Source organism: Cuculus canorus, chromosome 21 (assembly GCF_017976375.1).
Source record: "Cuculus canorus isolate bCucCan1 chromosome 21, bCucCan1.pri, whole genome shotgun sequence".
NCBI classification, from domain to species: Eukaryota; Metazoa; Chordata; class Aves; order Cuculiformes; family Cuculidae; genus Cuculus; species Cuculus canorus.
In genome coordinates this window covers 5,145,949-5,161,028 of record NC_071421.1, presented here as the reverse complement: position 1 = coordinate 5,161,028, position 15,080 = coordinate 5,145,949, and the positions used below count along the sequence as shown (strand labels likewise).

At 45.4% G+C, this 15,080-nt stretch overlaps 1 protein-coding gene across 4 annotated transcripts; it reads left to right on the top strand.

Moving 5' to 3' along the window:
• Positions 1 to 5,444: 5,444 nt before the first annotated feature.
• Positions 5,445 to 14,449, top strand: MASP2 (MBL associated serine protease 2). 4 transcript variants are annotated; one of them, XR_008453262.1, is made up of 6 exons: positions 5,445 to 5,532; positions 5,805 to 6,024; positions 7,406 to 7,583; positions 7,807 to 7,938; positions 11,531 to 11,738; positions 14,310 to 14,449. XR_008453262.1 is itself a non-coding variant. In XM_054086115.1 (5 exons), the coding sequence occupies exons 1-5, from the start codon at positions 5,456 to 5,458 to the stop codon at positions 9,428 to 9,430; spliced, it is 612 nt and encodes a 203-aa protein (XP_053942090.1). In that variant the 5' UTR covers positions 5,445 to 5,455; the 3' UTR covers positions 9,431 to 11,517. The 4 variants fall into 4 exon arrangements, 2 of the variants coding, with proteins under 2 accessions (XP_053942090.1, XP_053942089.1); XR_008453263.1 differs by having other exon boundaries at positions 11,531 to 11,728; positions 14,310 to 14,448; XM_054086115.1 differs by lacking the exons at positions 11,531 to 11,738; positions 14,310 to 14,449 and adding an exon at positions 9,426 to 11,517.
• Positions 14,450 to 15,080: the final 631 nt, after the last annotated feature.

The following is a 15,080-nucleotide window of genomic DNA, read 5'->3' as shown; positions in this document are numbered from 1 at the left end:
ACAAGCAGTTAGGCTCTGACTTCCAAAGGCAGATCCTGTGCTCTCAGCTCAGACTATCTTGTCTGCTGTGGTTTTGATGTGAAAGATGAAGTCTGGGTTCCCCTTCTTTAAAAAACAAAGGCTTCATTTCAAACTTAGTGGTGGTTGCTGGAAGCTGCAGTCTGGTTCTGCGGGTAAGGAAAGGATTTAAACTTTGTTTAAGAAAGGATATAACAGTGGAGGATTATGTGGAAACTCCAGCAGGAGATGGATATGATTCTTATGCTGAGGTTGCTTTTCAGTCCTCCCTTGACAAAGAATGGTTTTGGAGGGAAGATCCTCTTGTTGGAGATTGTGCTGGAGGGAATAGCACAGGCAAATAGCCTTTTCTAAGCTGGCAAATGACTCCCCAGGCCTTCCAGTCAACGTGGCAGGTGTGCAACCCCAAACTGCTCTCTCTAAATGACATTGTTGTTCTGGAAGCTGAAAAGTCTCCTAATCACTTCACAAGGCCAAGCTGCTTGCTGAATGAGGCTGTGGTAGGTTCATGGGAGGCTTTTCATTAGCCTTACTCTCTTCACTGTAGGGAGTTCCTGATGGGCTCATCCTTGTCTTTGTGTCATCTACTACAGAGATCTTCGCCCCCAGTTTGTCTTCCCTGCTTTGACTTCACGTCAGTCAAGAGATACATGCTAGACGTGTGTTATTCAGCCATCCCCTTTTTTCCTCTTAGCTCTTTGGAGCCAGGCTTACCCAAGAAAAGTGTGTTGGCTGTGCGTATAACATGCACAGCATCTTTGCTTGGAGAGAACACAGCACCGTGTTTCCTAGCTTTGGCTCTTGATGTATCTGAATTATAACCACATTCTCTTCCCAGCACAAACAGCTGCTCCAGTGAAGTCACAGACTTGGAGCCAGCCCAGCCGACGTGCTGCAGCTACCAAGGATGTGAGAGGGAGCGAGGTGGTAGCTTTGTGAGCCAGTTCAATTTTTGAGAGCCAGGCTAACAGGTCTGAAGAGAGAAGCAAGGGGAAAAGATTCTGACCTACACAGTTCTTGTGCTGTTTTTCCCATGGCAGTGGGAGTTTTTTTCCAGGGGAAGGCAGAGTAATGTGACCCGCATCTGTTACTTGTGTGCTGTCATATTCTTCCCCCCAAAGGGATGATCGTGTCCAGTGCAGGGGGTTGCCCTGGAATTTGTGTAGTCGTATGTGTAAATACATACATGAACAACGCATGCAGTGGGAGACATGGGCTGGTGTATGTGAAAATCACACGCTATTGGATTCTGCAGCTGTGTAGTTGAACAGAAACCATACAGGTATTTACAGATGATCACTGTGAGTGTGCATACATACATTATGTATAAATTGTGTGTGTGTGATCTCTAATAAATGCATGTGTGTGCGCACACACCCAGATACGAGTTCAGAGATGGGAGCTTTGCATCCTGAGCTTTGTGGTGCTCCTAGAGGGGTCGTATTTCATAGCGTGAGACCAGCCCCACACCAATGATGATTACCCATTGTTTTGAGAGCTCTGTTAATGCCAGAGGAGCAAAGCTGTCAACCAGTATCTTTACCTCAGAATTTTTCTTGATCTACCTAGACAATTTGAGCTCAGATCTGAGTGCTTTTCAAACACTGTAGAGTTGCATTAGCTGTCCTTCAGAAGTCAGTGCAGGGTTAAGTGGGCAAGTCCTGTGATTTTTTGGCTGCTAGAGAAACATACCTGAGCATTCTGTAACAGCTGGAGTCCATCTTTGCAAACAGCATATAAAACAACCACGTAGCTGTAGACAGTGTGGGAAGGAGGAATGCATGCCCTCACTGAAGAAAGCATCTTGCCCCACTGCATGAGGTTTCTCTGCCTGCTATTTTTCCCCTGGCAAGATTATATTTTTCCTGTTTCACGGCAGCCAAGCTCTTCCGCCTGCTCCACTCCATGCTCTGCTTGCTCCGTCTGTGTGCTTGTCTTTCGATGTCAGTCACGCTATTTGACTTGAAATGAGGAAACAACACCTTTTCCTCTGCTGCATTTGCTTCCCCCAGTCTTCCAAGTCCCTCAGTACTAGAGGATTGGATTTAGCCATGGAACAGCAAGCATCCAAGTAATCTCTCAGGGCTCTGCAGAGGCAGCTGGTGTTTGAGAAATAAGGGCAGTGGGAAGCAATGTCTTCGAAGATCACAGGAAGCAGTATTATGTTCGTTTGCTCTCCTAGTTCGTGACGCAGGAATAACCACTGCTATGTTAGATGACTGCACTGTCTCACCTTAGAAGCCAGGAAGCCCTGTACGTGTTTTTCCTCCATTCATTAAACAGCCGCTTCCTTTGGCAGTGTTCCTATGTTTAGGATCTGGAGGCATGTTTAGATGCTCACTGTCCCGTTCACCTGAAACATCTGGACCTGACTGTGATCAGTCACTGCAGTACTTGTCATGGAATTGCTGTCAGGAGCTGCCTCTCAAAGGCCCAGGGATGATTTTCTCCCCTGGCACAAGATGATTTTCTGAAGCACTGTAGTTTTGCATGGTGTATTTGAGAATAGAGCTGTCTGGGACTTTTGATTAGCTGAACGTGAGGCCATATTAACTTCATTTTACAAGGCCTCAGAGTTTGTCACATCTGAAGCTCTTTCTGTGGGAACACAGCTTTGGCAGAATTTACTTCAGGTAACATTTTTACAGTTTCAAAACTCGGAGTTGTAGGGAAATCTGCACTGAAGAGCTACCCCAGGACTTAGCCTGGATCTCACACAACTTTGAAAGCCCTGGATGCACAGCTGGTCTCCAGCCTTCTCAGCCTCTCAGTTGGTTCCTGCTGCTGTCTGGTTTTGCAGGGAAAGTGGAACTCAGTGGTACCAGCCTGAGGGGCACAGCGTTGGCTGAGCAGTTATGCTCATGCTGATTTATTCATGTGTCTGGCTTAGCTGTCTGCACTTGCTGTTGCCACGGGAGGGATTTGAAACCTTTCCTTGGCAGACTTCAGGGTTGAGTAGTAAACACTTGTTTTGAGGGACTGTACAGGGTCTGAGGGAGAGTATAGGCTCATATGAGCTCTCTCCAGTATCTTTGTGTCATTCTATATTCTTCTATTCCATGGAAGATTTTTTCTTTCCAAGGAGAAGTCCTCTCTCTGAACTTTTTCACATACGTTGGTGGTTCTCTTGAAAATCATTGCTTACCTTTGTGCTACCTCAGCCCTCAAGCACGCAAGGAGATGGGGCATGAGAGGACAGCTGGACCAGCTTCTCAGGAGGCATCTGTCTTTTCAGATAACACCAGGCTTCCTAAAGTGGATCAGTAACTCAGTGAGTTACAGGCAGCTGGAAACTGCAGTGACATGGATGAAGTCCACTCAGCCTTCAGGCTGGCTTAGTCCTGCACAGGCAAAAGGGGAATTGTGGACAGGAGGAGCATCTGTGGAGCCTGAGGTCAGGTATCGCGGCGTTCTCAAGACACCGCTGCACCTGGCTGGCTGATGCCCAGTGGCCTTTTGGAGGTGGAAGGTGTCTGGGCAAGGAAACGGGGACAGCATTTTTGGCATTGTTCACATCAGGTGCTAAGGACTGAAATCACAGCAGCCTTGTCTTTTGACAGAACTTGCCAGAAGAAAGCCAATATGAGCATCAAGCATTCACTTTCTCAGTCTCCAGGATTATAATTTATTAAGTCAGCTTATTGCAGTGCTAGGTGGCAACCAGCAACTTCAGGGGCCTCATTGAATTCTGAGGCTATGAGAAACTTTTTAGACCAAATATCAGAATTGACTCTCCATGCCCTGCTACTGAACTGCGCAGGAAGCTTGGCATGAGATGCCTCCGCAAGTATTTATGTCTGTGGGAATCAGGCACCAACTCAGTTAGGCACAGGCTGATTTTTTGCAGAATTTTCTTTCTCTTCCATTATTTCCAGGCAGTATAAAATCCACATCTTGCATGTGTTGATAGAATAACTTTAGTAGCTCATGGGCCTTGGGAAAAGCTAGTCCACCCTGAGTTCTCATCTGCTAGCCAGCTTGTAAGTACTGCTGTGACACAATTGATTATTACTGCTGCTGGTTTCTCCTTCACTTTTATTAAATGGTATTTTCTGTTTGCAGTCTGTGAAATGGTCTCTCGGTTTTAGTTTTGTTCCCGCTTCCCTGCCAGCACCAACTTCACTGCCTGGGGTAATGATTTTTTGGCTGTTCAAAAACGAGTATGAAAAGATGGCCATTTAATTACAGGATATCTCAGTATAAATTCCCCTCGTGGGCAGTGCGGTAGTCTGTTCCCTGCTGCAGATCAGTTTTCCTCCTCTCTGTTCTTGTCAGGAAAGCAGTGGGACCCAGGTTAGACATTAGCATATCTGGCTTTCCACCCTCTATAAACATAGGCCTATCTCCATAGGCACTGAAACAGGAGTTTTGTGGGAAATGTAGATGTGCACTTGGAAAGAAGCAGTCTGCAAGCAGTGGAATTAGGATAGCTTTATGTCCTATAGCGTTGGCACTTCCAATTGAATCCCTTGGAGCCTTATAATCATGTGAAATCCCTGTGTGGATCCACAAATATTTAAAAGAAATGTGTTCGTTTCTCAGGGGTTTTTTTCCCCTTGAAGAATCCCCAGTAACAGGAATTCATTGTTTGATCCATCTGCCTGTCTCCACTCCACAGATATCCTTGGAAATCCTTCTCACTTGCCACGTTTGTTAGGAATTGGCCATTGGTCTTTTAAAGTTACTGAGCTAGGTTACATGGGCAGATGTGAGCACAGAGGAATTCTGTCTTTTTTCTATTGCAAGCCAAGTTCAAAAGACATCATTTATTAAGTTTGCCATTTTCCTTTATTGGTATTCCAGGATGGATGGGATAAAAAGTAATCTGTGTGTGTAAACAGGCGTGGAGGAGGTTTTGATGAACACAAGCTTGCACTGGAATAAAATGTGCAGCTAGAACTGGAAGACTTTGGCATCTCTTAAACTCGTGCCAGTGTTGTGTCACCTGGATATTCCCATCCCATTACACAGACCCATTCAACCAGGCTCACTCACTATTCTGAAATCCTGTAATGTGCCCTATTATTCCGTTGTCAATACCTTCCTGCTCCAATAATGGGAGAAACAGTATTTCCAGTGATGTGCTGTTTGCATTAATAGGAATTGTAGATTGGTTGGTTAGAGGGAAAGAGCGTTGCCCAGCTCCCCTGTGCCGACAGTGTAGGAGCCACTCTGTACCTCCTTCTACTGCCTTCCTGCAGAGCTGCGATACTACGGATCCATCCAAGAGCCTGCAGCATTCCTATCTGTCTGCTCCATCGCTGTCTGCCTCTGCCTGTCATTGACTGAGCCTCATGCGCTGAACACAAGCCTGGTTTTCAGTAATTGCTGTTCCCAGAACTCAGCAGGCTGAAGGGGGTGGAAAGGAGATAAACATCAGAGTTCAACATCCAGACAAACACAGCAGAGCACACACAATAAATACATCCGCCCCCAAATGCAAATACATCAGAAGAGGTTCCTTCCCCAGGGCTGGGAGCAGAGCAGGCTCAGGCAGGAGAGCTACATGATGAGGTGAGTGCAGTCACAGGGACCTCCACAGCTCCTGTGGCCACTAGGCTTTGTGCAGGCCTTAGCTGGCAAGAGTGCAATTCTCATTTTGATTAGCTGTTACTACAGCATGATTCTGCTGTGAGGGGAAAAGGGTGCTAGGCGTAAAGATTTCAGCGAGCACTGAGATATCTGTGATCTGGTACCAAGACTGGCAACTTCTATGTGTGGCTTTTGGGGTGTGAACCGAGTTGATGCTCATTCTTTCTCTGTTAATCTCTATTCCTTTGACGCAGGGTGTTTGTCTTGCTGGCTGTGCTTTATGGTGGAGCAAGCAGCAGCATTGTGCTGCAGAAAATGTATGGAAGGATCACGTCCCCCAACTTCCCAAACGTCTACCCAAATCATAAGGAGAGAGTCTGGAATATTACTGTCCCTGAGGGATATTCTGTCCGCATCTACTTCACCCATTTCAACTTGGAGCTGTCCTACCTCTGTGAATACGATTATGTGAAGGTATGAGTAGGGCAGGGCAAAGTGTAAAAACATTGTTAAAAACTGTGTATATGTGATCCTGGACAAGTGCAGGACCAACATAACTGTTGTAAGCACTTCATTCTTGTCTGCTAGTAAAGTTCAGGCTCAGCTGATTTCTGAATGATGTTTATTGAGGCCCGTGGGATCAGGAAGCAGAGCTGGTTGTCGTGTTGGAGCATCTGAAACTTGACTAGTTTGTGCTCAGAAAATTCTCATGTTACCCTCTCGCAAAGCATAAGGTTTGAAATTTTGCCCAAAGCAACATTTGAGCTTCATTTTGCTGAAGTTACAGTGTGTGTTTTAAATTAACAAGCAGTGCTTTACACAGAGTATAATGGGAGACTGTAAGTGTAAGTGATAGTCTAAACACGATACCGTCAGCTTGTCTAAACGTGCACTTGCAGCACTCGCTATCGTGTGTTTGCTAGCCAAGGTGAGAAACAGCCTCGGGAAAAGAAATGCAGGCAGTGTCTTTGGGAAGCGTTTGGGTGATCAGCGTGTCCCTGGAAGGTTTGCATACCATATGCTAGCATGTGCTCTGGTGCTGGCGGCCCTGTCGCTGATTTGAGGCCGTGCTATCCCTGCATTCGTTTTGTTGTTTGTATGGGCCTGATATACATTAAAGAGGGAGCGGTATGCACAGGGAATACGCAAAACCAGTGCGTCAGCAGTGCTTTTGAATCTGATGGAAACGAATCACACAGCCTTGTTTCCATTTAGGAAGATGTCATTTCTATGATTTAAATGACAAGTTGCTCCCATTCCCCAAATCCGTGGTGTTCTTCATGTCATGTCCTTTGGGCAGGACAGAGTACTCATTTCTGTAGTAGAGCTCTATCACTCCATGTACGACATGAACCCCATGTATCAGGACATATCACTTGTATTAAAAACACAAGGGAAATGAAGAGCTGGAACTGCAAGAAGTGAATCATAGAGCAAGTGAGTCACTAGTTTAAAGAGACCTCTTACCATACATTTGAATTTGTCAGTGTATGAAACCTTTTTACCCCATTTGACTCTGGCTTTAGCAAGATCTTATTGTCTGTTTCTGAGACTGCAAGGTTAACAAGAGCATTATGAACTAAGCATGGTGCTGTCAACTCAGACTGGCACCATAGCTTTACGTAAGCCTCTAAAAGGAAAAAAAGAGAAGAAAATTATGGGCTTAAGTCACAGAGAATAGGGGAAATTTTCTCTTATCAGTCTCTGGATCTGGACTGACCTCCAGAAGCACCTTTTGAGAGCGTTCAGCCTTCTCTCTCCCACTGTTAAATGCATGCTTTCCAAGCCATGGCAGCAGGTTGGGAAGAACAAAGCTCTTGTGCTCCTCTGATAGATTTTTCTGCCCATTTTGCAGCTGGGCTCTGGTGGGAGGACCTTGGCTACTCTGTGTGGAAAGGACAGCACAGACACAGAGGAGGCTCCAGGCAACAAGACATACGTCTCCGTTGACAACAACCTCATAGTAGAGTTTCGGTCTGACTACTCCAATGAGAAACCATTCACAGGCTTTGAGGCCTTTTATGCTGCTGAAGGTAAGAGACCGGTGCTTGGTGTAGAGGAAGGAGGCACCGCTGCGGTGGGGTTACTGCTTCTCTGTGCTCTCAGGCTGTGGCTGCTGCTGTCAGGTGGGAGTAGGTGGTCTGACTGTACAGAGGCAGATGCAGAAGGGCAGCCTCACAAAACAGAGTGGCTCAGACCAAGAGGAAGTGATGCTAAAAGGTTGTCGGGTGCCTAATTCTGTGCTTCACCCATTAGATATTGATGAGTGCAAAAAGCTGTTTGATGGTGAACCCCTCTGCAGTCATCACTGTCACAACTACGTGGGGGGCTACTATTGCAGCTGTCGGATTGGCTACACGCTGCATGAAAACAAGAGGACATGCACAGGTGAGCTTTTCCTGGATCAGGAGATACTTCCTTACCTACAACACCCACTTACATCCGTCCCAACACTAGCATTGAGATGAACATTGTATTTGTTGTTTTCAGTATTCCCTATGTACCTGGTGCAGCTGGAATAAGGTGCAGGAGGGATTTGTCGGGGCTGTGAGCGCAGGCCCTGGTTTGCAGTGGCTGTGAGCTGGTTGTTGCCATTAGAGACAGCAGGGAAATGGCTCACTTGCAGTTGGTTATGGTTACTCCTCACTTGTCTTGCGCTTCCCACTGCAGACACTTCCAGTCTTTACAGCTGCCAGTGCAGCCAGCCTTGCAAAACTGAGTATATCTTGCTGCCTGGGTACTGGGATACTGGGTATTCTGGACCCAAGTTAGCAAATGTGTTGGAAAACCTGACAATCGAGTTGTGAACTCTAAACGGAGAAAGTTTGCTTGCTCACCCTGGATGCACACAGGCCAGGAAGCAGCACGGTCCACGTATCACTGACAGCAGATACAGTGATCCACTCATTAAATGGGAAGCAAGGCTGGACACAGGTATCCTGTTCAGGAGGGCATGCGGTGTGAGATTTACTTAGCTGACTTCTGCCTGGCTCTCCTTCTCGGTTCACAAGTAGGGAAAGCTTGCGTGTCATGAGGCAGTGAAGTGTCTGGATCAGGAGAGTGATTGGCACCTCAGCATTCCCTCTGCAGTGAAATGTGTGCCTACACGTGGTGTCAGATCCATCCTTTGTGGGTGCGGCTCAGCTTTGCCCACCTGGAGCTGAGTCCTGTCTGGAAAAAAACCCAGCACCCCTGCTGTTCACTAAACATTGTCAAAGGTGGGAAGATCATTTCTTGGAGTTCCCCAGTGCTAAAATGCATAATTGGATCTAACTTAAGGTCCCCTAGGCATTTAGCATTCCAGCTCCTGCCTGTTACAAACCCTCTCCAGCCGTGGCTGTCTGAGTCTGATTCAAGATTCAAACTCCTCATATCTCCAGTGTATTGGAAGAGACCTATTTGTTCAACCCTCTCTTCCTAAAGTGATGGCTTTTAGCACAAATACATGGATTTACTTAAACTATAAAGTGCGTGCCTGGTCTTACTGTGAAAGTGCAAAACGAATAGCTGTGAAGCAGCAGACTGGCAGCTTTACATTGCCCATTCACGTGTGCTCACTTATTCCGCGCTTCCTGAACACAACGCTAGCAGAGGGAGCTCATCAGCAATATTGAAGGGCTGGTCTGCCTACTGTGTGAAGATGTGCGTGTTGGGAATTGCTATGGTGATTCCAGCTTATGTACTGGAACCTGTTCATATTTCAGAGGCCTTTAGATGCACTGAAGCTGCTCCAGGCACTGAACTGGGCTGCAAAGTAAAGATCTCTGTAGATCGCCTTCATGCAATTGAGGGCAAAAGCTGCCTCTTTGATTTTTTGGCTTCTTGTCTGAACAGGCTGATATTGACAGGCTCTTTTTCTTTCCTTTATTTTCCAGCGTGAGATAATTAAGCTTCTCCTCGCTTAGGCAGAGATGGAGACAGATGTACTGGGAAGAGCCCTCCCTCCTGACCTGCCTGTTGCAGTCTGCCCAAGGGCTGCAGGCTTCTTTTGCTCTGTGACTTGTATGTCTTGGTTCCTTGCCTTTCAGACCTGCCTCCTGCAGACAATAAAGAGGCTGTTCCTTGTTGAAAGCTGATGGCAGCCTCTGGAGCATTCATTTTCTTGCATTTCCCATGTGTCACTATGGAAAGAAGAACGTAGATAAGGATCTAGTGAAAGAGGAGCCATTGTGCAAGGCCCCTGACCATCACAGATATCTGAAGCCTCTTGAATTTCTTGTCTAATTCTTATGGCTTGACCTTCCATAGTTCTTAGGCTGCAATGAGACTAGAACCACACATTTGTTCCCTAATATTCATTTTAGATACGCTCTTGTTTGCACTTGTGCCAGTAGGCTGGAACTATTTATGTTCAGAGCCCATTCATTCTTTGTAAAGGTTTGCATATTTCTTTTTTTATCCAAATTTTGTGACTCGGGATAAATTTCCCAGAAGGCTACAACTGAAATGTATTCTGGAGAGCAAAGTCTCAGAGTTCCAAGAGTGTCACCAGCACAGTTTAGGTGTCTTGACTTCATTGCCTCCTCACAATAGATGCAACAAAAAGAATGCTGTTCTTCAGTGCAATTGCTTGTGGTGTTGTTACTGTCTCAGTTCCTCACAGAGCTTCTCACTGCTCCATTTAATATCCATTGGTTGTCCTTTTAGCCTGTACCCTCTTTGGGCAGGGACCATCTTCTTGAACTACGTTGGAGAAATGCCATGCTCTGTATTTGTCAGTGACTAGAGCTCCCAATGGAAACACGGTGACGACTGCAAGAGGTTAACAAGTCGGAGCTGAGCTGCTGGAGGTGAACTGCTGAAGATAAAAAAAGGACTGTGTTTAAAAAGCTTGAGGGATTAGGGAGCATTAGTTGTTCAGCATTTCCTTATTTCTACAATTTAGCAGGAGTTGCTTTCAATTATTATTTATGAGGCTCAGTTTCTCCAACCCCATTGCCACTGTTTAGTGCCTGGAGTAAGCAGAGAAGGAACTCTTCCAAGTGAGCATAGGATGGAGTGGATGGAGAATCTTCTGTATTAGACTCATTTCGGGTCACTGTATTTGCAGACGTCTGTGTTAGCTTGGGCAGGTCACTTGAGACCAGCTTTGAACATCTTATCTGCAAAATCAGAGGTAACATCACTGTCTTGAATTACTTGGAAGATGCTTAGTAAGTGTCGTAGAAGGTAACTGCTGCAGAGAACTGATCTGGGGATAGAGCGGCTGTGCAAGCAGTTACAAAGGCTTTCTTCTTCTGTATTTAATCTTGTTCAGAAGCTGTCTCATGGTTATGGTGAATTGTGATCAAAGCAGCTTGAAATTTTGTCATGGCTCGGTGATACAATTTATGACCCACCTTTCACTGGCGACCTAATGAGCCAGTGACAACGGACTTGCCAGTTTTGAGGGGGTCATTTTTCAGAGTTCAAGCCTCAGGCAAACAGCTCACTGTGATTCTAATAAAAATATGGCCTAAGCGTAATTGCGCACTCTCTGGACAGCTTTAAAGCTTGGACTGAAAAGTTAAGGGACCGCATTTCTGCTGGCAGATGTAAAAAAATTACTTGATCCTTTTTGTGCTGGCTGGTTTATGACTATCTTGCTTGCAGACTTATGGAAAAAAATAATGCCCTGACAAAGGGAAAGCCCAGCAGCCACATGCAGGAGATGTCAGGAGAAATGTAAAGTCCAGACTTAGCCCCTTCATCTTCGAGCTGCAAATTCCCTTGGAGTAGCAGAGTATCATCTGTAGGATCAGCTAGTTTGGGCTACTTGTGGGCACGAGTCAAGAGAGTTTATTGGTGATGACTCACATCTTTCCAAACTGTATTATGAAAATTGCATATCGGGAAGCTGAGTTTAAAGGAGACAGATGTAATGAAGCATGCAGAACTAATAGTTTCTATCTTTCTCTTTCTTTAGTCCTTCAAAACAAGGTGAAGGCCAGTTTTCTGAATTAGTAGGGGATTAATGGGTCACTGTTCTTATTTGTAACAGCATATGGGGATCCCAGCTCTGTGCAGAGGTATGGTGCTATGTGAACACAGAGCATCACTGCCCCGAAGAGCCTCTCAACACCTGAGCAGCGCAGAGAAAGACTGGGATATGCATAGCTAGAATGGATCTGGACTAAGTATCCCTCCAGCCCAGTCTCTTGCCTTTGATATGAGCCAGCATCTTATGCTGCCATGGAAGGTCTGGTTCAGTAAGTGATTTTTAAAGCATACTCCATACAGAAATGAAATCCTGTGTAATAGATCTTGTGTTGTTTATACGGTGCTCGCTTAAGCTGAACTTATGGCACTGGTATATAGAAGTTTGTCTTAATTTTTCTCTTTCTACATGCGTGTATTTGTATGTGTGTGCATAAGCACACAGCTATCTTTCCTCCACCATTTCTCTCTTACATATTTTATGCTGAGCTTTAGTCTAATAATGTTCCCTTAAACATACTTTAACGAAAGAAGGTTATGTGATCATTACTGTCAACGGAAGCCAAGCAGTTGTTCCCTCCTAGCTCTGAGGTTCTTGTAAGAGAATTTAACCTCACCAACCTGTGTATCCCTTCTTTACACAGCAGATCCCGTGCCCAGGGAAAAATGATTCTGTAGGTAATGGGAAAGCATTTGGATGCAGAACCAGCAGAAGATTTGAGTTCTAACTTCCTGATGATTTCAGTAGGGAGTTAGGGTTGTAAATAGTAGTAGTATGCATCATATCGTGGCTTGTATGCTTAGGGTAATATTTCACGCTGAGTCTTTTTTCACACCCAAGGATTTCATATTTAGATTCCTATCTCTTCCTGTAATTGCCTCCAGACTGCTCCTGTAGGGGCTGTAGAGCTGGGACAGATATTAGCGAGCAGCGTGAGGAGATCTCAGTTTTTAAGAGGAGGAGATTTTTTTGCATGGCTGTGAGCTAAAGCTGCTTATCAGTGGGTTTGGGGTGCTTCTTAACCTGGACTTGCAGCAGGTGGAAGGAAGCATTATAACAGGACCCAGAAGCCTGGGGAGAGGCAGTGATCTCTGTCACAGGCAGTATTTTAAGCAGCACCTGCAACAGCTTGGATGAGTGTGCTGAAAAACATGCTTTATTGCTACACAGCCGTCAAATGCTTCTGTAGTTGGAGGCACAGTCAGTGGAATTACAGAAACGCCCATTTAGTTGGGAAGAATGAGGTAATAACAATTAAGGAAAAAACCCACTTGCTGGTAATCCTCTATAAGTATGGCATGAAAGGCAAAGATTTAATTCCCATTGTAGCTCAACTGATTTCTGCTGGCGCAAAGCAGTGTGCTGTACGGCTGGATTCAGAGGCAGCCAGAACCTCTGGGTGAATTAGGCAAGCTCTCTCTGCCTCTTTGGACTAACAGAGGCACTTCAAACAGGATTTAAAAGTAGGAGAGTGCTCAGGTTTAACGGAATAAGCATTTCTAGGTATTTATTAAGTGTTTGTGTATTTGTCAGCTGTGTTTGAAAACCCAGGACAAGGAATTCAAAGTAGAGAGCACACAGATGCTCAGTCACTGTAGTGATGGATAGGTTCATGTCAAATCAAAGCAGCTGCTCAGATGGTCAGAGAAAGAATGTTTTGAATTTACAGCTTGTGCTAAAAGAAACACTTGGTCCCCAAGTGCATCATTACTTGTGTTATGGTGGTGTAGTTGTGCTTAGATCCACACTGACATAAAACAAAAGGATTCTCCTTTTACCCGTTCCTGCTTTCCTTTCCGAGTAAATTCTTGTATCTAGATACTGCCAGTAGCAGCGAGTAGACTTCGTGCATAGGTACAGGATCGAGGCAAGTTTAATTCTCTAGACTAAAAGGAGCTTAGAATCCTGACTAATGAAATCTATGGTTAGTTAAGGGACAACAGTGTTCATTTTCTCATTCAACACTTGGTTTCCTTCCATTAAAATGGCAACCTTAAACTCTATAGTCTATTTTGGGAGCTAATCTGTAATTAATGACTGGGTAATGGCCTTTGTGTTAGTGGAGGTTAGCGTGGTGTGTTTGAGGATGGAATTCAAAGTCAGACAATTACCCTCCTACAATTAATTCAGTGTCACAGTGGTGCAAAAATACTCGGTGTTATCAGCCAGTCCAGCATTCCTCATCAATTAAAGGATTGCTCATACCGCTTTTGCAGCACATTATAAAGCCTTTGTTCCCAGCTGATCAAAGCCCCACTTCACTGTGATCAGATGCTGTCAACGAGCAGAGATCCTCGGGGCACTTGTGGCTGCTCCTTCTTGCCTCTCTGCAGCAGGGAAGCGTTTGTGGTGCCAGTTGTGCTGGCAAGAGGCACAGCTGGTTTTGCTCAGAGAATACAATTACAATTTAAATGTCTGGCAACAAAGGCATTAAAAAGAAAGAGCTGTATTTAGAGGCTTCTGAAATTGCGGAGCTGATAGCCGTCCTACCACTCTGCACACTGGTGCAGCACACAAGCTGCCTCGGAATGTTTGCTATGAGCTTCCAGCCATCACACTTGTTTCTGACCCCCAGCCCTGTGACTGTTTGGGTGATGCTTTCCCGTGTTCTTCCTTGCCCTGCTTCGGAGGGAGGCATGTTGGACTGTGCCTACTCTCTGGTCCTGCCACGAGAGAGGGAGGGCAACGTTCTCAGCAGTGACAAATGACCCCAGTGAGATGAAAGATTAGTTTCATTTCATAAGGAGAGATTGGATAGTATAAAAGAAAAGACCCATTGCCTTTACCTGCTGTGGCTGAACTGATTTAATACAACTATCATCATCATTTTCTGTTTTCCTAGCCCACTGCGAGAATTGGGATTTTACTGAAAGAAGTGGAGAAATCACCAGCCCTGGCTCTCCCACACCTTACGCCCCGCTCAGCTCCTGCAGCTGTAGTATCCAGGTAGGAGATGGCTCTCTGATCACGATGGAATTAATGGAGACCTTTAATGCGGAGACACACCTTTAAAGTGTGCCCCTTTGTGATGTCCTTAAGGCAAGGTGAGGTTTATTGCATTTCATCACAGCTTTTCTGAGACAGGCCCAGTTCTTCTACTGCATCTTCTCCAGCCTGTTTCTCACCGTGTTAATTCAGTTTCATCTCCCTGTATCTCTCCTCATTAATTTCTTCTTCTGGTCCCTTCAGTTTTGCTAGTTTTTCTTTTTATTCTTCTTTCAGCACCTTCCTCTTTGGGGAAATGCACCAAAACCAAGATCAGGCACAGCTCTATGTGGTGACATGATAGATTTCATCACAACCTCCGCCCTTATCAGAGATCGGTGGTGCCAAAGGAGTCAGTTAAATCTTACGCATTCAGTTTTTCAGTTTTCTTACCTATAAAATGGACCTAGGAATCCCACAGCACTTAGGATGCCTGGAGAGAAGGCGAGTTGTGAGTTGGGTACTGGAGTGATGAGCCATCACTCTCACCACCTGCCTCGTGGTTAAACCTGGCAAGAAAGAACTGTTGAAGAGAGGGAGTCATTGTAGTAAAATTGGTTTGTTCTTCCTTAAGCCTCATAGAGGAAGGAGTATAGACAGCTTGTTTGCCTTCTCTCATTCTTTTCAG

What these genes read in the sequence shown, in the direction of transcription:
- MASP2 (XM_054086114.1), top strand. Translation starts at nt 5,456, where the DNA reads ATGCAAATACATCAGAAGAGGTTCCTTCCCCAGGGCTGGGAGCAGAGC. An exon ending in CAGGAGAGCTACATGATGAG is followed by an intron (nt 5,533 to 5,804) that starts GTGAGTGCAGTC and finishes CCTTTGACGCAG; the next exon opens with GGTGTTTGTCTTGCTGGCTG. An exon ending in GTGAATACGATTATGTGAAG is followed by an intron (nt 6,025 to 7,405) that starts GTATGAGTAGGG and finishes CCCATTTTGCAG; the next exon opens with CTGGGCTCTGGTGGGAGGAC.